The 23,735-nt window shown below is 56.1% G+C and overlaps 4 protein-coding genes and 1 long non-coding RNA gene across 8 annotated transcripts in view; 4 read left to right on the top strand and 1 right to left on the bottom strand.

Moving 5' to 3' along the window:
- Positions 1 to 17,163, top strand: part of LOC102937210 (ribonuclease pancreatic) — a 391,285-nt gene extending 374,122 nt beyond the window's left edge. Inside the window, exons 1-2 of one of the 4 annotated variants that reach the window (XM_043526904.1) lie at positions 684 to 818; positions 15,828 to 17,163. In XM_043526904.1, the coding sequence (XP_043382839.1) occupies positions 15,852 to 16,295 (444 nt within the window). In that variant the 5' untranslated portion in view covers positions 684 to 818; positions 15,828 to 15,851 and the 3' untranslated portion in view covers positions 16,296 to 17,163. The other 3 variants (XM_037877051.2, XM_043526906.1, XM_043526907.1) reach the window with 3 other exon arrangements.
- On the top strand, positions 187 to 2,485 carry LOC119567938 (ribonuclease-like). Its single transcript, XM_037915849.2, has 2 exons — positions 187 to 640; positions 1,889 to 2,485. The coding sequence occupies exon 2, from the start codon at positions 1,912 to 1,914 to the stop codon at positions 2,341 to 2,343; it is 432 nt and encodes a 143-aa protein (XP_037771777.1). The 5' UTR covers positions 187 to 640; positions 1,889 to 1,911; the 3' UTR covers positions 2,344 to 2,485.
- LOC102936306 (ribonuclease-like) lies at positions 8,777 to 9,613 on the top strand. The gene has a single exon (XM_007067482.4). The coding sequence runs from the start codon at positions 8,851 to 8,853 to the stop codon at positions 9,466 to 9,468; it is 618 nt and encodes a 205-aa protein (XP_007067544.2). The 5' UTR covers positions 8,777 to 8,850; the 3' UTR covers positions 9,469 to 9,613.
- A 2,686-nt stretch (positions 17,164 to 19,849) lies between the features above and the next one.
- On the top strand, positions 19,850 to 22,361 carry LOC102936523 (ribonuclease-like). Its single transcript, XM_007067483.4, has 2 exons — positions 19,850 to 20,360; positions 20,957 to 22,361. Exon 2 carries the CDS (start codon positions 20,963 to 20,965, stop codon positions 21,398 to 21,400), a length of 438 nt encoding a protein of 145 aa, XP_007067545.2. The 5' UTR covers positions 19,850 to 20,360; positions 20,957 to 20,962; the 3' UTR covers positions 21,401 to 22,361.
- Positions 21,919 to 23,735, bottom strand: LOC122462667. Its single transcript, XR_006285365.1, has 2 exons — positions 23,483 to 23,735; positions 21,919 to 22,098 (listed from the first exon to the last, which is right to left on the bottom strand). It is a non-coding gene; the product is annotated as an uncharacterized LOC122462667 (long non-coding RNA).

The following is a 23,735-nucleotide window of genomic DNA, read 5'->3' as shown; positions in this document are numbered from 1 at the left end:
GGTGGGGGAGAGTCAGCGATGGAGGGAGGGGGGAAAGGTACGAGTCGGGGGTGGGGCCTTGTAGAAGGCGGGCAGGGCCTCAGGGAAGTGCTGGGGCAGGGGGTGTGGCAGGGTGTTCGGTTTTGTTCAATTAGAAAGTTGGCAACCCTACCCAGGGACCTGGCCAGGGCTGGGGGTTTTGGTTAGGGGGTATCCAGGGCACCCAATAAGGGGCAACACCTGTAATAGGACACCAGGACTGTGTGGTTAGAGAGGCTGGGAGCCAGGAATCCTGGGTTCTAACTTGGCTCGGGGAGGGGAGTGGCGGCTAGTGGGTTAGAACAGGGGGTTGGGAGTCAGGATTCCTGGGTTCTCTCCACAGCTTGGGGATAGAGTTGGGCTGAGGATAACAGGGGGAGATGCACCAGGCACTGTGGCTGTGGGGTTCACAGTGTCTCAGGACCCTGCCCTGTGCCCACTTCTCCCCTAACTCCCTGCCACACCCAGAATCTCTGGGGCCCTGGGTGGGAGGAGCTGCCCCATCCCACCCACAGCTGCCTGGCCGTGCTCTATATAATGACACCTGAAGGGGAAGGAGACTCAGAGACTCTCAGCTCTGCTGGCAGCTGGATCCATCTCTGACGGGAGCCCCAGGAGTTGGGTGAGCTGAGAACAGATACAGCTAGGGGGAAAATGCAGAGGGAGGGTCACTGCGGATTGACCCCAGAGGGGCTGGGCGCAGAATCCGGCCCTGATCCCACTGCACTCAGGGGTGACTCTGGATTGACCCCCAGGTAGCTGAGATCACAATCTTAGCAAGAGGGTAAAAGAAAGAGGAGGTGAGATCCAGAGTCAGCACTCCTGGGATCTCTCCTGGGGCAGTGGGGTCTAGTGGTTAGAAAAGGGAGGCTGGGAGCCAGGACTCCTGGGTTTTCTACTGGCTCTGCAGGGGCAGTGGGGTCTAGTGGATTGGAGCAAGGGGGGCTGGGAGCCAGGACTTCTGGGTTCTCTCCCCCACTCTGGGAGAGGAGCAGGATCTAGGGTCGCAGAAGGGGGAGAGCTGGGAGTGCGGACGAAGGATGCACTGTGGACAAACAGATAAAGCAGAGAGTTAGTGGCAGGCTGGGGTTGTGGCCAAGGCTCCGCCCACTGGGGTTTAGGGAACCTGGGTTTCATTCTCTTTGTCTTAGGATGGGATTTTTCAAACCCCCTAAAGGGGTCTTGAGGCCAAACACTCATATACCCCCGTGGGACCCAAGTTACCAAATGGGAGCTGAAAAGCTGAGCCTTAACCATTCTGTGCCTCGGTTTCCCCATCTGTAACAAGGGAAGAACACCCCTTTCTCGGTGTGCTCTGCCCGATTAGACTGTAAGAGTTTCTCACTGGCAACTAGCCAACCACAATCCATGTGACAGAAAGAGAGAGCTGGCTTAATCCATGGAGAAGGGCAATATCACACACCTGGGCTGCTAGGAAGGGTGTCTTCAGCTAGGCAGAGAGATAGATAGATAGATAGATATGGGGAAAGAAAGAGAGAAAGAAAGAAAGAAAAGCCCTCAAATCTCTGGAACCTAGTAAATGCAGCCCTGCAGCCCAGCCCTGTACCTTTAACTCTGCCCTCTTTGAGTGATGGTTGTGGGGCGGAGCTGGTGTGCTCCACTTAATTCTTTAATTAGTGGTTTCAGGAGCATTTGACGTTCTGGCAGAGGCTGGTGCAATTCCGGGTAACTTTAAATGACATTTTGGAGTTTGGCACGAAGCGACTGCCTGCCTGGCAGCCTTAGCCTGCAATCTACAAGGAGCTCCCCGGCGGTGCGGGGGGCCTGGAGGGGATGAGTGGGTGCAGATCCCATGGTGCAAACAGGTCCCCTCCCCCTTGTCCATTCCCCCATTTCCTCCCCACTGTAGGGCGAGCCAGCAGCAGAGGTATCATGGCCCAGAGGGGACCCCACCCAACACTGCTGCTGGTCTTGCTGGCCACGTGCCTGGCTCTGGCCAGGGGGGAGACGCGCTACGAGAAGTTCTTGAGGCAGCACGTCGATTACCCAAGGACTGCCGCCCCGGACACCAGGACCTACTGCAACCAGATGATGCAGCGCAGGGGCATGACCTCGCCAGTCTGCAAGTTCACCAACACCTTTGTCCATGCCAGCGCCGCCAGCATCACCACCATCTGCGGCCCTGGGGGGGCCCCGGCGGGTGGGAACCTGCGAGACAGCACAGCCTCCTTCGCCCTCACCACCTGCCGGCTGCAGGGGGGATCACAGAGACCGCCCTGCAACTACAACGGGGGCACCAGCACCCAACGCATCCGCATCGCCTGTGATGGGGGGCTCCCTGTGCACTACGACAGAGCGATATAGCTTGGGCCCATTGCACAGCACCGTCAGTCCCCCCAGACCCTGTTCCACTGATGCCCCAGTGCCCATGATACAGTATAGCCGCCCCTTCCCCCTCCCCCGTCCTCTGCTGCCCCTAGTGCCCATGATACAGTATAGCCGCCCCTTCCCCACCCCCACCCTCTGCTGCCCCCTAGTGCCCATTATACAGTATAGCCGCCCCTTCCCCACCCCCGCCCTCTGCTGCCCCTAGTGCCCATGATACAGTATAGCCGCCCCTTCCCCACCCCCACCCTCTGCTTCCCCCTAGTGCCCATGATAGAGTATAGCCGCCCCTTCCCCACCCCCGCCCTCTGCTGCCCCTAGTGCCCATTATACAGTATAGCCGCCCCTTCCCCACCCCCACCCTCTGCTGCCCCCTAGTGCCCATGATACAGTATAGCCACCCCTTCCCCTCCCCCACCCTCTGCTGCCCCTAGTGTCCATTATACAGTATAGCCGCCCCTTCCCCACCCCCACCCTCTGCTGCCCCCTAGTGCCCATGATAGAGTATAGCCGCCCCTTCCCCACTCCCACCCTCTGCTGCCCCTACTGCCGATTATACAGTACAGCCACCCCCCTCCCATCCCGCATCTACTAAGTATTGGGGGCAGGTTGTGGGGAGAAGATTGTCCCAGGCAGGGCCCTGGAAGCTCTCCCTGAGTTTTGTTTCCTTGCTGCTTCTTGCAATAAAACACTTTCCTGCCAATGCAGAACGAGTCGGTGTGTTTGGGGGCCTGGGGCAGTCACTGCATCTGGAGATCTCAAACCCTCGGGCTATTTTGGGAACATGGCTAAGTGATTTAAAGGGATGAGTGAAGGAGCAGACACAGAATCATGGAATATCAGGGTTGGAAGGGACCTCAGGAGGTCATCTAGTCCAACCCCCTGCTCAAAGCAGGACCAATCCCCAACTAAATCATCCCAGCCAGGGCTTTGTCAAGCCTGACCTTAAAAACACATTCCAGTGTTTCACCACCCTCCTAGTGAAAAAGTTTTTCCTAATATCCAACCTAAACCTCCCGCACTGCAACTTGAGACCATTACTCCTTGTTCTATCATCTGCTACCACTGAGAACAGTCTAGAGCCATCCTCTTTGGAACCCCCTTTCAGGTAGTTGAAAGCAGCTATCAAATCCCCCCTCATTCTTCTCTTCTGCAGACTAAACAATCCCAGTTCCCTCACCTCTCCTCATAAGTCATCTGTTCCAGTCCCCTAATAATTTTTGTTGCCTTCCGCTGGACGTTTTCCAGTTTTTCCACATCCTGTAGTGTGGGGCCCAAAACTGGACACAGTACTCCAGATGAGGCCTCCCCAATGTTGAATAGAGGGGAATGATCACGTCCCTCGATCTGTTGGCAATGCCCCTACTTATACATCCCTGTCACGGAGTCCCCGGGCGATGCTCTGGAACTGCTCCCCATGAAGCCAGTCAAGACTCTGGGGAAGTCTCCTTTCTCTGAGCAGCCTATCTTCAGGACATACAGCTCACACAGCTTCCACCTTCCTGGGTCTGATCTCGGAGCATTCAGCATCCTCTGCCCCTCCGTGCTATTCCCACAGTGAGTCCGCCCAGGCAGGGTCTTGGGGAAGCCAGAGGGTCCTGCACCCCAACTCCGCAGTCAGACGTGACTCTCAGCCAGCCAGTAAAACAGAGGTTTATTAGATGACAGGAACATGGCCTAACACAGAGCTTGTAGGTGCAGAGAACAGGACCCCTCAGCTGGGTCCATTTTGGGGGGCAGTGAGCCAGACAATCACGTCTGCACTTCACTCCTCATCCCCAGACAGCCCCAAACTGAAACTCTCTCCAGCCCCCCCCCCCCTCCGCCCTCCTGGGCTTTGTCCCTTTCCCGGGCCAGGAGGTCACCTGAGTCTTTTGATCTCCAACCCTTTAGCTCTTACCTTGCAGGGGGGAAGGGTCCAGGCCATCAGTTGCCAAGAAACAGGGTGTTGGCCATTCTCTGTGTCCAGACCCCTGCACACACCTGCCCTCTAGGGCTCTGCAATGATCATACACCCTTATCCCACCACCTAGATACTTAAGAACTGCCTAGGGGAAACTGAGGCAACCCCACAATATTCAGAGGAAACATTAAGAACAGTCCCGCTTCATCAAAATCCCAAAATGCCATTGGCCTTCTTGGCAACAAGGGCACACTGTTGACTCATATCCAGCTTCTCGTCCACTGTAACCCCTAGGTCCTTTTCTGCAGAACTGCTGCCTAGACACTCGGTCCCTACTCTGTAGCGGTGCATGGGATTCTTCCGTCCTAAGTACAGGACTCTGCACTTCTCCTTGTTGAACCTCATCAGATTCCTTTTGGCCCATTCCTCTAATTTGTCTAGGGCCCTCTGTATCCTATCCCTACCCTCCAGTGTATCTACCTCTCCTCCCAGTTTAGTGTCATCTGCAAACTTGCTGAGGGCGCAATCCACACCATCCTCCAGATCATTAATGAAGATATTGAACAAAACCAGCCCCAGGACCGACCCTTGGGGCACTCCACTTGATACCAACTGCCAACTAGACATGGAGCCATTGATCACTACCCGTTGAGCCCAACAATCTAGCCAACTTTCTATCCACCTTATAGTCCATTCATCCAACCCATACTTCTTTAACTTACTGGCAAGAATACTATGGGAGACAGTGTCAAAAGCTTTGCTAAAGTCAAGGAACAACATGTCCACCGCTTTCCCCTCATCCAGAGAGCCAGTTATCTCGTCCTAGAAGGCAATTAGATTAGTCAGGCATGACTTGTCCTTGGTGAATGCCTTCCAATCGGCAGAGTCTCCTTCTGTTCCCTTCCCTCAGATGTATCATCTAGTCCACTCTCCGCATTAGTACCTGTAGAGAGAATATGAAAATGGTTGTTTACCTGTATCTGCGCTGCTGGTACATGGACACTCCCCTTTCTTCTTCTGGAGGTCACATGCTGCCAAATTTCTTCACCATCCTCCTGTCCCCGCTGCGCAGCCTGCTCTGAATCTTCAGAACATTGTGCCCGTAGAAGCATAACCTGACGTCCGTCCAGGAAATCTTCAGTTTCTCTTTTGCAACACAGGGTCGACACTTGTTTCTCCAGACCTTGAACCTTCACTTCCAATATGGAGACCAGCTTGCAGTTTGTACAGATAAAGTCGCTTCTGTCCTGTGGAAGAAAGACAAACGTGGCACATCAGTGCAGGTCACAACAGCTGAACGTTCCCCATCCATATTACCTTCCTTCTACGAGCTTCCTCAGGAGTTGTAGTAACTACTCAGAAAAGCCGGCAATACGTAAGCCTCTGTGGGCACTCCCCGGGCCAACTCCAAGGAAAACTCCCTCTGTTAGCCTTGTTAGGATATAGATATTCAGGCCTGTCTGTAAAGGCCTATACTCTAAGACTTTAGGTGTATTCTTATCACTTGGCTAGTTATAGAGGTACAAAAGAGAATCAAAATCACTGTCTGCCAGTGTAAGGGCCTTCTCTTACTGTGACAGTCTGAGGCCCTGTTCTTAGGCTAAGGCCTTTGGCTAAGCAGCAGAGGCAGCCATAAGCTAGGAAGCGACCGGTCACATCCTCACATTCCAAACTAGTCACATTGAAAGAAGGTGCTATTGGGCTGTTAGGAATACAATCCTGTCCTGATAGTGCCTATCACCTCCAGAGAAAGGGAAGTGCCTAGAAAATGTAAAAGGAAACAGCATCCTGTCTGGCAAGAACTTACTTATCAATACTGGGATATGAAATCCTCACTTCTGTATTGTTTTGTCATTATAGTTCCCACTTTGCTATTGTTTGTCTGTATAATCTCTGTCTGGTTCTGTGATTGTTCCTGTCTGCTGTATAATTAATTTTGCTGGGTGTAAACTAATTAAGGTGGTGCGATATAATTGGTTACATAATCATGTTACAATATGTTAGGATTGGTTAGTTAAATTTCAGGAAAATGATTGGTTAAGGTATAGCTAAGCAGAACTCAAGTTTTACTATATAATCTGTAGTCAATGAGGAAGTGAGTGTGGGTGGGTGGCTGGGGGAGATGGGAACAGGGAATGGGGATAAGGAAATTGGAATAATGTTTGGCTAAGGGCAGGAATGGGAACAGGGACACAGGTGTAAGGCTCTGTGGTGTCGGAGCTGGGAAGGAGGATACTAAGGAAGGAAACTGGAATCATGCTTGCTGGAAGTTCACCCCAATAAACATCGAATTGTTTGCACCTTTGGACTTCGGGTATTGTTGCTCTCTGTTCATGCGAGGAGGACCAGGGAAGTGAGTGGGTGAAGGAATAAGCCCCCTAACATCTTGGTCCCGTGACTGACTCGGATGCATCGCATTGGATAGGTGAGTGGCAGCCTGTAAGTCCCCCTCCCCAACAGTCCGTGCAGCTGCTTGGAGGGGGTATTGTGAACTCTCGTGATGGTAGTTGCGGGTTCTGGCAAGCCAGGGTAAAGGATTTTTTGGATAAATGAATAAGGAAGAACCAGGACCCATACCAGGTGCAGGGGTCAACCTGGGATGAGATTAAAAAGGAAATGGAGGAAGTGTTAGGGGACCCAGAGGGATGGGGGGTGGCTGAGGAGCCCACCCTCCTTGGTATATGGGTAGTGGAAGAAAGTCCCTGCCCATGGGGACTAAATGCCTTCCAGGAACAGGAGGCACTTCAGTCCGCTTGTGAGAGGTTTGAAGTAAGGGCAGCATTATGGAAAGCTGCCAGTAATCTTTCAAGTTTGGTGCTGCTTCAGCAAGGGCTGCTGAAGGGTTGTAAATTAGTTAGGGGTAGTGAAAAATGATTTGGCACAAAAGGGTTTATAGTCAAAAACAGAGTTAACAGACGACCTTTAGAGACTGGAGCTGGGACTTGGTCCTGGGGGAGTGGAGAGAAAGAAAAAAAAGTTTCAAAGTGCAACCTGCCTTTCCACACTCTTGTTTTTCTGAAGTTTTAATGGAGGGTACTTTGGATACTTATGTGAGATGTCCAGAAGGAAGTTTTTGTTTAATGATAAAACCCAGTTATATAAATGTAACTGTATGTGCAACTCTGTGCAGTCACATTGGATGGAAGCTTGGTAATTAAATTATCCAAGGGGGTCAGGTCAAGTGGCTACTACCACCACTATGCTTCTATCCCCAGAAGCGTTTACAGCTATTCTGAGGGAAAATGGGCCCTTTTCCCACAGAAATGGTCTATAAGGAACTGCTGCAGGCAGCAGGTGGAGAGAAAATCTGATCAAAATTATTTGACTATTGGGTAATGTAATCAAAATCTCTAAAGGATGTAAGGGGTTTCTATTGGAACTTAACTTGGCTGCCCCTGGTTGTGTCTAGTTGTACAAGATGGCAGGGTAATCGGGGTACAGTTGTGTAAAAAAGTAATCACAGTGCAAGAAATGTTAGGCAAAAGAGAATTTTGTGTGGTAAAAGAAAAGGAAAAGGGGAGGAATGATGGGAGCACTGAGCCTTGGGGTGGCTCTGGGGGATCAGATTGTTGCTTTGGTGGGTGTGCATGAAAACTCTGTGGGCATGGGAGAGGCAGTTACACCTTGTGTAAAATTAATTTGGCTAATATGATGTTATGGAGGTTAAACTATATGGAAGGAATCTGCATTTTCCCAGGACGTGTGCGGTGTATATTGGAGAAGGGGTAAAAGAAATGCAAATAAAACATGGTACTTCATTAAAATCCTAATAGGGCTCCAAAAGGGGCCACAATAGGTTGTGCTTTCTTTTTCAGATCTGTGTGTTTTGGAGCAGGAGATGAAAGTGGAAAGTAATCAGAACTCTAGTGGAAGTGAAATGTTTCCCTTTTAAGACACTCTCTAAACTGCTAACAGCTTTGGATCCAGAAGCAAGCTAGTAAGCCTCTGTGTGTAAATGCAAATTACCTAGCTGATGGGCACAAAGGAGCTGCAAATAATGAATACATCTGGTCAGCAAACAAGCTACTAGAAGACTCAGATTAAGGCCCTCCAGGAAAGGGAGGTGAAAAAAACAACTCAAGCCTGAAAATAAGGGGGACAGGTTAACCTTAAGGGGGTGTGTGTGTGTGTGTGTGTACAGTGCTAAAATCTGAAGCTGTCTCTCAGCTATTACCTGAGAATAAACTTAAAGCTTGGTACAGCAGAGAAACTATTGCAAACATGGTCTGTTGCACAAGAGGGGAAACTGAGGTACACCACCTCAAAAATTTCATAAATGACCAGTGAGTGAGGTAATTCACTAGCCTGACTATAGAACAAAATAAGGACAGCCTGGAGGTGATTCTTCTGTTTTTCCTGCAATTAGCAAGGAAATTTGTAAAAGAAAGTGCTATTATTATTAAGCAATAATCTGTCCCCACCAGGGGGGTGGAATTGTTTCTTTTGTTTTTCAGACACTCCACAAGCAAGCTGGCGCCAGCGGAAGCATAACTCAGAATACCATGGATCTATGTTTTGTGTTGTTTGCCTGTGGTGTTTGTCTTGTTGCTAGCATTGCTGTGTTTTAATGAACAGAAAACCTCATGACATGGGTGGGGGATGGCTTCAAAAGGCCCCCTAACAAGCATCTCTGCTGTTCGCCACTTATATGCCCCATTGCTGTGCAGGGGATGAGTGGGTGCAGGTCACATGGTGCAAACAGGTCCCCTCCCCCTTGTCCATTCCTCCATTTCCTCCCCGCTGCAGGGCGAGCCAGCAGCAGAGGTATCATGGCCCAGAGGGGACCCCACCCAACACTGCTGCTGGTCTTGTTGGCCACGTGCCTGGCTCTGGCCAGCGGGGAGACGCGCTACGAGAAGTTCTTGAGGCAGCACGTCGATTACCCAAGGACTGCCGCCCCGGACACCAGGACCTACTGCAACCAGATGATGCAGCGCAGGGGCATGACCTCGCCAGTCTGCAAGTTCACCAACACCTTTGTCCATGCCAGCGCCGCCAGCATCACCACCATCTGTGGCCCTGGGGGGGCCCCGGCGGGTGGGAACCTGCGAGACAGCACAGCCTCCTTCGCCCTCACCACCTGCCGGCTGCAGGGGGGATCACAGAGACCGCCCTGCAACTACAACGGGGGCACCAGCACCCAACGCATCCGCATCGCCTGTGATGGGGGGCTCCCTGTGCACTACGACAGAGCGATATAGCTTGGGCCCATTGCACAGCACCGTCAGTCCCCCCAGACCCTGTTCCACTGATGCCCCAGTGCCCACGATACAGTATAGCCGCCCCTTCCCCACCCCGCCCTCTGCTTCCCCCTAGTGCCCATTATACAGTATAGCCGCCCCTTCCCCACCCCCACCCTCTGCTTCCCCCTAGTGCCCATTATACAGTATAGCCGCCCCTTCCCCGCCCCCACCCTCTGCTGCCCCTAGTGCCCATTATACAGTATAGCCGCCCCTTCCCCGCCCCCACCCTCTGCTTCCCCCTAGTGCCCATTATACAGTATAGCCGCCCCTTCCCCACCCCCACCCTCTGCTTCCCCCTAGTGCCCATGATAGAGTATAGCCACCCCTTCCCCACCCCCGCCCTCTGCTGCCCCTAGTGCCCATTATACAGTATAGCCGCCCCTTCCCCTCCCCCACCCTCTGCTGCCCCTAGTGCCCATTATACAGTATAGCCGCCCCTTCCCCACCCCCGCCCTCTGCTGCCCCTAGTGCCCATTATACAGTATAGCCGCCCCTTCCCCTCCCCCACCCTCTGCTGCCCCTAGTGCCCATTATACAGTATAGCCGCCCCTTCCCCACCCCCACCCTCTGCTGCCGATAGTGCCCATGATACAGTATAGCCGCCCCTTCCCCGCCCCCACCCTCTGCTGCCCCCCAGTGCCCATGATACAGTATAGCCACCCTTTCCCACCCCCGCCCTCTGCTGCCCCCAGTGCCCATTATACAGTATAGCCGCCCCTTCCCTACCCCCGACCTCTGCTGCCCCCTAGATCCCATTATACAGTATAGCCGCCCCTTCCCCACCCCCGCCCTCTGCTGCCCCCTAGTGCCCGTTATACAGTATAGCCGCCCCTTCCCCACCCCCGCCCTCTGCTGCCCCCTAGTGCCCGTTATACAGTATAGCCGCCCCTTCCACACCCCCACCCTCTGCTTCCCCTTGTGCCCATTATACAGTATAGCCGCCCCTTCCCCACCCCCGCCCTCTGCTGCCCCCTAGTGCCCGTTATACAGTATAGCCGCCCCTTCCCCACCCCCACCCTCTGCTGCCCCCTAGTGCCCGTTATACAGTATAGCCGCCCCTTCCCCACCCCCGCCCTCTGCTGCCCCCTAGTGCCCGTTATACAGTATAGCCGCCCCTTCCCCACCCCCGCCCTCTGCTGCCCCCTAGTGCCCATGATACAGTATAGCCGCCCCTTCCCCTCCCCCACCCTCTGCTGCCCCTACTGCCAATTATACAGTACAGCCACCCCCCTCCCATCCCGCATCTACTAAGTATTGGGGGCAGGTTGTGGGGAGAAGATTGTCCCAGGCGGGGCCCTAGAAGCTCTCCCTGAGTTTTGTTTCCTTGCTGCTTCTTGCAATAAAACACTTTCCTGCCAATACAGAACGAGTCGGTGTGTTTGGGGGGCTGGGGGCAGAGTCACTGCATCTGGAGATCTCAAACCCTCGGGCTATTTTGGGAACATGGCTAAGTTATTTAAAGGGATGAGTGAAGGAGCAGATATGACTCATTGCGGTGCAGTGACCATGATGAAATCCCAGATCAGGGGTCCTGGCTCACTCAGGGGTTTGGGGACTGGATTCCAGGGCCTCTTCTCTTTAGGGGAATCTGGCTCCAGTCCAGATGCAGGTGAGGGAATGGGACGGGGAATGCAGTACAGGGCCATTCCCCACAAGGGGGCACCAGTCCCCATGGGTTACAGGCTCCAGGGTGGCCCCAGATTGGGCTGCTCAGTGGCCGCTGGGGAATGGGGCACAGGAAATGTTTATTTCCGGAGCACCAGGTACAGTCTGGGCCCAGCTCTGCAGTGTCTGGCTAGCTGTGGGTGTGTGTCAGGAAGGGGGATCCGGGAGCAAAGAGGTTTCATCTGAGGATTTCCAGTGAATGGCTCATCTGGTTGCAGCCAAAGTCTGTATGGGGCTCGACGTTTCCTTGGGACTCATGACCATCTACAAGGCTCTGTCCCCAAGGGGTTTACAGCACGGAGGCACAGCTGGCATCTCCTACCCCTGCCCCCTTCACCCACTGCCCTGCAGCTCCCCCGAACAGCAGGGCAAGCAGAGCAGCCATAGAAGCACAGAAATATGGGGCTGGAAGTGACCTTGAGAGACCATCAAGCCCAGACCCCTGTGCAAAGATAGGACCAAGTAACCCTAGACCAGCCCTGACAGGGGGTTATCCAATGATACCAACCCCCTGCCCCACTTGGGAGCTTGGTCCAGAGCTTCACCACTCTGAGCATTAGAAACTTTTCCCTAATATCCAACCTACATCTCCCTGGCTGCAGACTCAGGCCATTACTTCTTGTCCTGACCTCAGTGGACACAGAGAATGATGGATCTCTGTCCCCTCCAGAACAGCCCTGCACAGATTTGAAAGCTGTTCTCAGCTCCCCCTCAGTCTTCTTTTCTCAGGACTAAACCTGCCCAGTTTTTAACCTTTCCTCACAGGTCAGGTTTTCTAACCCTTTGATCATTTGTGTTGCTCTCCTCTGGACTCTCTCCAGTTTGTCCACATCTTTCCTAAAGTTTGGTGCCCAGAACTGGGCCCAGGACCCCAAGTGGGACCTCACCAATGCTGAGTAGAGCAGGACAATTCCTTCCCGTGTCTTGCATATGACACTTCTGGTAATCCACCCCAGGAGGACACCAGCCTTTCCTGCCACTGCATCACATTGTTAACCTGGCATCATTCCCTCCTCTGCCCGACACCACAACGACACTCCACGTGGGAGCAGGGCTCTGCTGTTAACAGCGGGGAACGAGCAGCCGTTGGCACATCCCACCGGCCTATGGAGTCACCACCCGTTAGCCCGTTGCCCCATCCCCGGTTTTGAAACTTCCTCTGTACGTGCAGGGTTTTGCCCCCCTCCCCCGAGTCCTGGGGAGAGCAGCCTGCCCCAGACCAAAGGGAGGGATCCAGCAACGGCCAAACCACCAACCGACACCCAGCATGCCAGCAGGGCTGGGCAGTGCAGATTGGGAGGGGGCCGGTCCAGGCTGACAGGGTCGTGGGCATCCCTGTTGGGCCAGATCTGGGCTGGCCCGGGGACTGGGGGGTGTCAAAGCCCCGAGCCCATGAGCACCGTGAGACACTGCAGGGTGAATGGGACAGGATCTGGCACAGAGGGGCCTGGCAGGACCCCCATAGCTGGTGCCAGTGGAGACAGATCCCTCCTGGGCCCTGATCCCCCTGGGCCTAGCCAGCCCAGCCTAGCCCAGCCCAGCCCAGCCTGCTCCTGGGCCCAGCCAGCGCATGGCAGGGCTGGCTAGCTCAGCCCTCTCTGCACGTTCCCTGTGATCTGTCTGGGGCATGAGCGTAAGGTGTGTTCGTTGCCTGTCATGAGAGCCAAACTCTCTGTCTCGTACCATTCTCAGTTTTGTCCCCACAAAGGGCTAGTGTGCGGCCTGCCCTGTGTGGGGTGGGGGGCCCCGAGACCCTAGGGTGATGGTCATGGTCTGGGTTTGAGCCCCAGCTCTGCACCAAGTTGGGCAATCCAGGCACTTTAAGCCAGGCTGTTTTGTTCAGGGATGAGGAACCCCTTCCTCAAATGACCCTAAGTTTGGGTCAGTCATCCCAGCTTCCCTCGCTCCCTAGGGGCCCACACCAAATTTCTTTGTGTGCAAGCCAAGTACCTGTGTGGATTTTAGAGCACTTAGGAGAGCTGAGGTTTGAACGGGGAGCTGGTCTTAACCTTCGCTGTAGCAGGGCTGGCAGCCGCTGTGCCAGCACAGAGGGCGATGAGCAGGTGACCCCAAAGGGACATTGTCTCGTAACCTACCAAACACACACGAGACCCCACTGCCCACCCAGAGCTGGGATAGACCCCAGGAGTCCTGGCTCCCAGCCCTCACCAGCAGTGGGCAGGACCCAGATCCAGGAGAGACGACTCCAAGCCCCAAGGCCAGGCTGCTGCTGGCAGTCAGTCCCCCCCTCTATATGCCCTCACCCTTTCCCCAGGCCCTGGTGCTCAGGTGGCGCTGGGGGAGCCAGGCCCCGGCTCCCACTGGCTCTGCTGGACACGGCATTTCCAGCAGCCAGGCCTGTCCCTCCCCTGGCTGGGTCGCTGCCCCTTGCGATGCCCAGGGCTAGGATTGCCAGGCGTCCTGTTTTCGACTGGAACACCAGGTCGAAAAGGGACCCTGGCGGACTGGGCCGTTAAAAGTGCGGTCAGTGGCACAGCAGGGGCACGGGCCTAAGGCGGGTGCCAGGCTCCCTGCATGCCCTGGCTCCTCATGGTTCCAGGAAGGAGCCGCCAGGTCCCTGCAGCCCCTAGGTGCAGGGAGGCTCCGCACGCTGCCCCCACCCCGAGTGCCAGCTCTGCAGCTCCCATTGGCCAGGAACCTTGACCAGGGGAGCTGCGGGGGCAGCGGCTGCAGGTGCGAGGACAGCGCATGGACGGAGCCTCCCTGCGCCTAGGGGCCACAGAGACCTGGTGGCTGCTTCCTGGGAGCTGTGGTAAGTGCCGCCAGGACCCCGTACCCCATCCCCCTGCCCGGAGTCCCCACCTGTACTCAAACTCCCTCCCAGAGCCTGCACCCTGGACCCTCCACTCCCCAACCCCGGCTCCACCCCAGAGCTCTCACCCCCAGCTGGAGCCCTCACCCCCCCTGCATGCCAACCGCCTGCCCCAGCCCGGAGCCCCGTCCTGCACCCAAAGTCCCTCATCTCCAGCCCCACCCCAGAGCCAGCACCCTCAGCCAGAGCCATCACCCCCCCCCCCCCGCCCCGCATCCCAACCCCCTGCCCCAGCCCGGAGCCCTCTCCCACACCCTGAACCCTTCATTTCTGGCCCCACCCAGAGTCCTCACCCACAGCCAGAGCCCTCATGCTCCCCCTGTACCCCAACCCCCTGCCCCAGCCTGGTGAAAGTGAGTGAGGGTGGGGGAGAGTCAGCGATGGAGGGAGGGGGGAAAGGTACGAGTCGGGGGTGGGGCCTTGTAGAAGGCGGGCAGGGCCTCAGGGAAGTGCTGGGGCAGGGGGTGTGGCAGGGTGTTCGGTTTTGTTCAATTAGAAAGTTGGCAACCCTACCCAGGGACCTGGCCAGGGCTGGGGGTTTTGGTTAGGGGGTATCCAGGGCACCCAATAAGGGGCAACACCTGTAATAGGACACCAGGACTGTGTGGTTAGAGAGGCTGGGAGCCAGGAATCCTGGGTTCTAACTTGGCTCGGGGAGGGGAGTGGCGGCTAGTGGGTTAGAACAGGGGGTTGGGAGTCAGGATTCCTGGGTTCTCTCCACAGCTTGGGGATAGAGTTGGGCTGAGGATAACAGGGGGAGATGCACCAGGCACTGTGGCTGTGGGGTTCACAGTGTCTCAGGACCCTGCCCTGTGCCCACTTCTCCCCTAACTCCCTGCCACACCCAGAATCTCTGGGGCCCTGGGTGGGAGGAGCTGCCCCATCCCACCCACAGCTGCCTGGCCGTGCTCTATATAATGACACCCGAAGGGGAAGGAGACTCAGAGACTCTCAGCTCTGCTGGCAGCTGGATCCATCTCTGACGGGAGCCCCAGGAATTGGGTGAGCTGAGAACAGACCCAGCCGGGGGGAAATGCAGAGGGAGGGTCACTGCGGATTGACCCCAGAGGGGCTGGGCGCAGAATCCGGCCTTGATCCCACTGTACTCAGGGGTGACTCTGGATTGACCCCCAGGCAGCTGAGATCACAATCTTGGCAAGACGGTAAAAGAACAAGGAGGTGAGATCCAGAGTCAGCACTCCTGGGAATCTCTCCTGGGGCAGTGGGGTCTAGTGGTTAGAAGTGGGAGGCTGGGAGCCAGGACTCCTGGGTTCTCTCCCCCACTCTGGGAGAGGAGTAGGATCTAGGGTCGCAGAAGTGGGAGAGCTGGGAGTGCGGACGAAGGATGCACTGTGGACAAACAGGTAAAGCAGAGAGTTAGTGGCAGGCTGGGGTTGTGGCCAAGGCTCCCCACTGGGGTTTAGGGGACCTGGGTTTAATTCGCTGTGTCTTAGGATGGGATTTTCAAACCCCTTAAAGGAGTCTTGAGGCCAAACCCTCATGTACACCCCTGGGACCCAAGTCACCAAATAAGAGCTGAAAAGCTGAGCCTTAACCATTCTGTGCCTCGGTTTCCCCATCTGTAACATGGGAAGAACAACCCTTTCTCGGTGTGCTCTGCCCATTTAGACTGTAAGAGTTTCCTCTGGATATGTGCAGTGCTTGGCACAATGTGGGCCCTGATCTTGGTCAGGTTAATGAGGCTTTAAGGGTAGAATGGACTGGCAGGGGGTGAGGTTTCGGCCCAGGTGGTTCCATGGAGGAGGCAGATCCCCACCCAGCGCTGTCTCCATCCATCTCCCTCCACTACCTACTGCAGGTCGATCCAGTGACAGACACGGCCATGGCCCTGAAGGGACCCCTCCCCTTGCTCTTCCTGACCCTGGTCCTGCTGGCCGCCAGCCTGGCCCAGCTCAGCGAAGGTGCCAGCTACCGGCAGTTCGTGACCCGACACTTCGACAGCCCCAAGACCAGGGCTGCCAACGACCGGCTCTACTGCAATCGCATGATGCAGAGCCGGGGCCTGACCCGCGTCTTCTGCAAGCGTCGCAACACCTTCATCCACGCCCCCGCTGGCCAGCTCCAGGCCATCTGTGCCCGTGGAGGGACACACGTTAGACTCAACCTCTACGACAGCCTGGAGTCCTTCAACGTCACCACGTGCCGGGCGCTGCCCCGCTCCCGTCCGGGGCACTGTAGATACAGGGCTGCAATCGGCAACACCAAGATCCGCGTGGCCTGTGCCAAGGGGCTGCCTGTGCACTTACAGCCAACGTACCTGCCATGAGCGGGGAGCAGGGATCCCCCTTCTTCCCCACACCCCCGCTTTGATCCTGAGCAGCCCTCTGTTGCTGGGGGCTCCCTGTCCCCATACCTGCCCTTACCTGCCCCTCCTGGGCAACGCCCGCCATGGGTCTCCACAGGGACATTCAGCGCCTCCCCTTATCCCACAGGCCAGCAGCTTGGGGCCTGCGGGGGGGATTTCCCACGCTGGGTGCCCAGTCTCCATCTACACAAATGAAGATCCGGGTGCCAGCCCCCTCAGCTGGCACAGAGACCCTCAGTCTGAGCCCAGGACCCACCTCACTGGGCAGGATCCAACTGGCCTGGACTTGGGCTGGAGCTGCCCCGAACCCACCAGGAGTGGAAGAGGCCGAGCAGCTCTGAAACCTCAGACCCATTTCATTGAGGGGCCAGTTTTAGCCCCCAAAATCTGATCAAAATTCCCACAAGCCCCTTGGATTTGTCTAAACCTGCATGACTGGATCTGGCCCTGTCACTGGGGGATGTGGAAACCAGCTGAGCCTTGTGTGGCCAGACACCACAGGACTAAGATGGGAAGGGGGCTGCTGGTCCGGGTAGAAATGGGGGGGTCTGAGGGCACTGTGGGAGAGGTTAACGCCTGTTCCGTCATCCCCCCTTCCCCCGGGAGCTCCCCAGGCAATGAGATTTCCTAGGCCGGCGCTAGGGTAGAACTGGGAGGCGCTCGGGGTCTCGTCCCTGGCTCTGACGTCTCTCATGTGGGTATAAGATGAGGCTGTGACCTGAGCTGAAGGGGAAAGCGGAAGGGGAGGTTATTTCTGCGGTGGGATGGGGTGATGCTGTTGGGGAGTTCGATTCTCTGGCTGCCACCAGCAATACAATGCTGCCAACGCTGAACGGCCGAGCGCATGTTTGCGGGGCACTTGGCACGGAGTGAACAGCTGCCCCAATGACCTTCAGAGAGCACGGCTGGATTGTCGTGGGGTTATCTAGGGGGCCCAACCTCTGATCAGGCCAGGGGACTGGCTGGCAGGGAATGGGACACAGGGTCTTTCCCTTCTAGGGGGCGCTGGCTCCAATCCAGCCCCAGATCAGGGGGCACTGGCTGGCTCAGCGGACACCAGCTACAATCCAGCCCCACAGCGGGGGATTGGCTTGAGATCGCCCTTTGAAGGCTGGGGAGCTATTTTCCCCCCACCCCAGCTCAGCCTATATTTCCGTCTCCCAGTGGGGAAGCCACTTACAGAGGGAGACCCTGGAAGCGTGATCTGCAATGTCACATGCTCTGTATCTGCAAAGCATGGTGCCGAGGGCAAGGGCATGGCTGGGATTGTTGCCAGTTCTGGGTGGAGGGCAACATGGACTAGACAGATTCACTGAAGGGCGACACAGGGCTCCTTGGAGAGTTGAATTTCCAACCCCTGGTTTAGCAGCCCTGGGTGTTAACCCCTGAGCACAGAGCCAGGGCTCCTAGGGTCATTCACCCCTCCCCTGCCGGGTGCTGCCCCACCATGCGCACTCGACTCTGGGCCATGGGCAGAGGAAACTCTTGGAGATTTCACGGATTTCACTGAAGATACCAAGTTGCTGAGACACCAGACTCAGTTCCCCCCACCCTGGAGTCCCTCACCCACCCCCCAAGCCCTTCTCCTGTGGTTCTCTGCCACATTCCCCCCATTTCATCCCCTCCTGCTCCTGCGACTCCCCTTCTGCACCCACTGCCCCCACAGCACCCCCATGCTGGGTGCCATCACACCCTAAAGCAATTCTGCATCGCAGACACCCATGTGGCTGGTACCCCAGCCCAAGGAGCCAGGCAGAGGAGAACCCGCCCGCTATAGCCAAGTCACAGCGAAGTGGGAGACAAAGGATGAGGAATTATATAAGGCACCGGGGGGGGGACTGTGCCCACCCCTGGGAGTTGGCATGTGCCACGGAGGGATATGCCACCTGGTTAGAGTGGAGGGGGATGGCAAGTGGACCTGGTCAGTAATGCCAGCAGTGAATGTGAGTGGGGAGCTCCCCCTACTGAGCCCTCAACCCCGCTCCCTGCAGCATAGCGCTCCCTAGTGCATTGAGGCCAGCACTGATTGCCACAGGAGAACGCTCCCTACTGAGGCCCTGCCCCACTGCCTGTAGCACAAGCGCCCCTTAGTGCCATGCTGGGGCACTGGAGCCAGATCTGACTGCCAGGGGACAGCACCCCCCACTGATCCCCCCTGCCCACTCCCTGCAGCACAGCTCCCCCTACTGCCATGCTGGGGCACTGGGGTCAGCACTGACTGCCAGGGGACAGCACCCCCTGCTGAGCCCCCTGCCCTAATCCCTGCAGCACAGTGCCCCCTAACACTGCACTGGGGCATTGGGGCCAGGACTGACCGCCAGGGGAGAGCACCTCCTAATGATCCCCCTCCCCGCTCCCTGCAGCACAGCGCCCCGTAATGCCATGCTGGGGCATGGGGGTCAGCACTGACTGCCAGAGGAGACTGCCCCCTACTGATTAGAGCCCCCATACACAGCATGTATCCCTACCAGCGCTCATGCGGTGCCAGGACACTCTGGACCACCGGCCTGGCCCTTTTTTTCAGGAGCTGTCCCGCCACCCTGGTACTGCCCTGATCCCTCCCTTGGGACCCCGTACCCATCTCGGACAGACCCCTGAGCAGCATTAACTACACAGCACCTCACTGTGACAATACAGCCTCATGGCACTGCAGTGAACCCCTGCCCTTCCCTCTGGTACCCACTCCCCCCTTCGCCAATCCTCTGCCCGTGACTGGCTCGGGGACTCAGGGGAATGGGTAGCCCTGTTACAAGCAACCAGACAAAGCCCCAGTTGGACACAGCTCTGCCGCATGGCCAGCTGTGTCTCAGCTGCTGGAGACCCGTTGTCCCCCTCCATTCTCTAGGCACAGCTGTTCTGTGTCACCGGGCTGGCCCACCCCGGATCCCTTCACCTCCCAAGTGGGACCCACACCCCCCACACAGACCAACCCCGCCAGATCCAGTGTCTCAGGAGGGACTCAGAGTCCTGCTATGACCCCACCATTAATCGCCCCACTGGCGGCTGGACTGTGTGCCTTCTGTTTCCCAGGATTCTCCGCAGAAAGCAAGTCCCAGCTCTGGGAAGTTTGGAATTAATTCTCTCTGCTTTCTCAGAACACTGATTTCCCCGTGGGGCCTCACTTGGCTGGGGGACAAGCCCACGTTGCCAGAGGGCCTCGCAAATAGCAACATTTCCAAACATTTCTTCCCTGTGAACTTTTCCCAGGGGTTCAGAGCGGGCTGATGACCTCTCCTCTGCTGAGTTGGTTTTTACGACAGGCCAGGTGCAGTCTGGATCGGTGTCGTGATGGGACAACCAAATATTGGACTGTATGGTGCGAGTGACTCAGTAGGGGGCGCTCTCCCTGCACAATCAGCACTGACCCCAATGCCCCGGAGAGGTGCTATGCTGCATTTCCGGTAGGCCTTCGTCTCTGTTTGTGGCCATTCAAGCTGAGAGTGTCCTAGCCGTGGGATTTGGCCAGTGGGGAAACTGCAGAACGGTGATTCAGGCTATTTCCAAAGCTGCTACAGGGATTTGGAGCCCCAATTCCTATTAAAATGAATGAGATTGGGGTTCCCATATCCCCTAGGCAAAGTCCAGTGTCCTGGCTAGCTCCCAGCTCAGGGCAGAACATTACCCCTCCCCAAATTCCTGCCATGTTGTCAAGAGGATATCTTCACCTCCAGCCCTGACCTGGGCAGCTGTTCCCCATTTTCCAGCCTCCACCCCAGAGGTGGCTGCAGTAGGAGACCGTTACACAGCGCCAAAGCCAGATTCCCGTGTAACAGAGAGAAGAATTTGACCCTCATTAGCAGCATTGTTTATTCAGCTTCCCCCTGGGCTGGCGCCTCAGTGTTTCCCAGGGTCGGGGATTGTGCAACGCTGGCCAGTAGGATATTTCTCTGAGTGCAGCTGCCCCCGCCATGTCTTTCTCTCCAGCTGGGCTCGGTATATAACACCCACCCAGAAAGTACAGAGCCTCAGACACTTTGCAGGCGGCTGGATCCATACTCCAAGGGAAACCGAGGCATCAGGACTGGGGTGAGTTGAAGATCGGGGCCTAAGCTGACCAGTGTATTTAGGCAAGAAGGCTCAGGGAGCCTTGTATTGTAGATGATCTGTAGGAAATGTGCTAAATAGAGTAATATAGAACAGGTCTAAAGAGTGAAACACGGATCCAAAAGGCCTGTCACGTAATATTCACTGTGTGGAGAAGAAACAGCTCCATGAGTTGAAGTTTAAAATTGGTGGGGGCAGATCCCCAGCTGGGGTCAATGGGTTTAGCTCCATTGTACACCTGAGGAAACTAGGGGTGAAAGAGAGCAGTCGCCCCAGATCCAGGGCTCCTAACTCCCCGCCTTGCCCTGCAATCTGACTATAACTCACTCCCTTCCCAAAGCTAGGGAGAGAACCCAGGAGTCCTGGCTCCCAGCTCCCCCTGATCTAATCAGTAGACCCCTCTCCTCCCCTCCACTCCCCTCCCCAAGGCATGCATACAACCCCGGAGTCCCCCCGATCTAACCCACCAGCCCCCACTCCCCTCGCAGAGCTGGGGAGAGAACCCAGGAGTCCTGGCTCCCAGCCCGCCCTGCTCTCATCCACTAGACTTCCACCTCTGCCCATGCTTCCCCCCCCAGACAGCCATGGCTCTGAAGGAACCCCGCCCAGCACTACTGCTGCTGCTGGTTTTGCTGCCCGCCTGGCTGGCTCTGGGCCGGAGGGAGACGCGCCACGAGAAATTCCACCGGCAGCACGTGGACTTCCCGAAGACCAGCGCCCTGGACGCCCGGCGCTACTGCAACCTCCTGATGCCGCGGAGGAACCTGACGGCTGATGCCTGCAAACCCACCAACACCTTCATCCACGCGGGGCCTGCCGAGGTGGACGGCGTCTGTAGCTCAGGGGGCACCCCCAGCACCGAGAATTACTACGACAGCAATGCGCCCTTTGAGATCACCACCTGCCGGCTGGCAGGGGGCGCTCAGAGACCCCCCTGCAACTACCGCGGGAGAACCAGCACCCAGCGGATCCGGGTGGCGTGCGTGGGAGGGCTGCCCGTGCACTATAAAACACAGCTCTAGGGGCAAGGAGGCGAGAAGGGGGAGGGACAGTGAGGTTGGCAATTTCATCTGAGCTTAAAGAAATTAGGACCCAACGGGGCCAGGTCCCTTGCTGGTGTGACTGGGAGTTCAGCAGCCTAAATCTCTTAGATCCCTACCCCACCCGCACCCTCTTCTGCCCCACTGCCCACTAGACACTATAGCTGCCCCTTCCCCACCCCCATGCTCTGCTACCCCCTAGTGCTCATTATACAGTATAGCCGCCCCTTCCCCGCCCCCACCCTCTGCTGCCCCCTAGTGCTCATTATACAGTATAGCCGCCCCTTCCCCACCCCGACGCTCTGCTGCCCCCTAGTGCTCATTATACAGTATAGCCGCCCCTTCCCCACCCCCGCCCTCTGCTCCCCCTAGTGCTCATTATACAGTATAGCCGCCCCTTCCCCGCCCCCACCCTCTGCTGCCCCATAGTGCTCATTATACAGTATAGCCGCCCCTTCCCCATCCTTTATGTGCTGCTGGTACAGTGGCTCAAGGACAAACCTGGGACTCAGGATACCTGAGTCTTACTTTTTATTCTTCCTCTGACCCAATTCCGTGACCCTGCACAAATCACTTGAAGTCTCTGTGCCTCAGTTTCCCCATACGTTGTCCATCAAGTCTCTTTAGCATGGAAGCTCCTTGTGGCACGGATTGGCTCTCATCTTGTGTCTGTACAATAACTAGAACACAAACATGCCTCCATTTCAGCTGAGGTCTCTAAGTGGTATTGTCATTCAAATCATATCAGTTATTCGGGGGTGGCGCATCTTTTTTGTTCTGTGCTTGTTCAGCACCTGGGCCATGGTCAGTGACCAGGTCGTCTAGGCACTAACCCAGTACAGTTAATAAATAATCAGAGAGATGTATCGATCTGAATCCTGGAATTTCTTTTCCTGAGTTGCAGTCTCTTGCTGCTTCCTCCAATAAAGCACTTTGCTAGAAAGGGCTGTGGTCTGTGTTTGTGGGGATCTGTGTGTCCTAGGGGAAAGTCAGGAAGTGTAACAAGAGCACTCAGTGTGAAATGCCTTGGGGAAATCCTGCAGTGAGATTTCAACCCACAGCCCTTTGTTTAGCAATCCAGTCTCCAAGCTACAGGGCCAGCTGTTTGCTATCATCTCCTGGCATGTGGGGAAATATTGTCTGTGCCAAGACCAGCAGGATCCATTTGGTCTACTCGGGAATCAGTGGAGAGCAAGCCCTTGGGGTACTCATTGACTCAGGGAGCTGGGACTCCCAGCTCAGTTCTCTCCCACAGTCCTGGACATGCTCCCACACCCTGTTGCACCCAGATCCTTCCACATGGGATAAAAAACTGGACGGTGAGCCAGGTTGGTTGAGCCAGTGGAGAATTCCGCTGGTGTCTGGGAGGGGAAAGGGCTGAGCAGCGGGGATTCGAAGAGACTTTGCAGCAGCGGGGAGTGTGGATTTAGGTTCCACTCTCTTCAGGGATGGGGGTCCAAGTGCCAAACTTTGGGTTTTCCCTACAGACCTGTGAATCTCCAGGGATTCCAGGGGCAGTTCTGAGATGGTGATGCAGAGGCAAAGGAGGTGTATTTCATCATTGGAACAATTCACCAAGGGTCGTGGTGGATTCTCCATTACTGAAATTATTAAATCAAGCCTGGATGTTTTTGTATAAGATCTGCTCTACGAATTATTTGGGGAAGTCCTCTGGCCTATGTTCTACAAGAGGGCAGACTATATGGCTGTGTTTGCACACCCCGTCCCCCTGTGGGGTGTATCGTGGGTGTGGTGACACCATGGTTACAGTCTATCAGACTGTTCTGGGCCTCACAACAGTGCGGCCCAATGTCCAGAGACAATACAGCAGCTCTTGAGTGTAGGGCAGCGTGGCCTAGTGGCCAGAGTCAATACAGTGGCCCTCAAGTGCAGGGTTGTGTGGCCTAGTGGCCAGATCTGGGAGGCTTCTACCAAAATGGGTGTGGCAGGCAGGATAGCGGGACCTGGGCCCACCTGACTCCACCACTTCATGACCTAGGGCCCTAATAGTGGCAGAGTGGTCCACCACTGGGTCAGTGGGGAATTCAACTGCAACACACTGACCTTCCATGGGTAGGAAATACTACTCACTCCACTTCCCTGGACTACTTCCTGCTATGCTTCCTGTAGCTCTCGTCCATGTGGTGTCAGGGTTCCTTGATGCAGGTTACTCCCTGGGATTCCAACACCCGCCAATCATCTGTAGGCAACAGGTCTCCCGTCTAAGTCTCGCAATCTCCAGCTCCCGCATGTAAGGACTGTAATGGCTCCTGGGCCGGAGCCTCCACCAAGCATCCTTCCTCCTTGGCAGTCAGTC

Source organism: Chelonia mydas, chromosome 13 (genome assembly GCF_015237465.2).
Source record: "Chelonia mydas isolate rCheMyd1 chromosome 13, rCheMyd1.pri.v2, whole genome shotgun sequence".
Lineage (NCBI taxonomy): Eukaryota > Metazoa > Chordata > Testudines > Cheloniidae > Chelonia > Chelonia mydas.
This window is presented reverse-complemented; position numbering and strand designations above follow the sequence as displayed.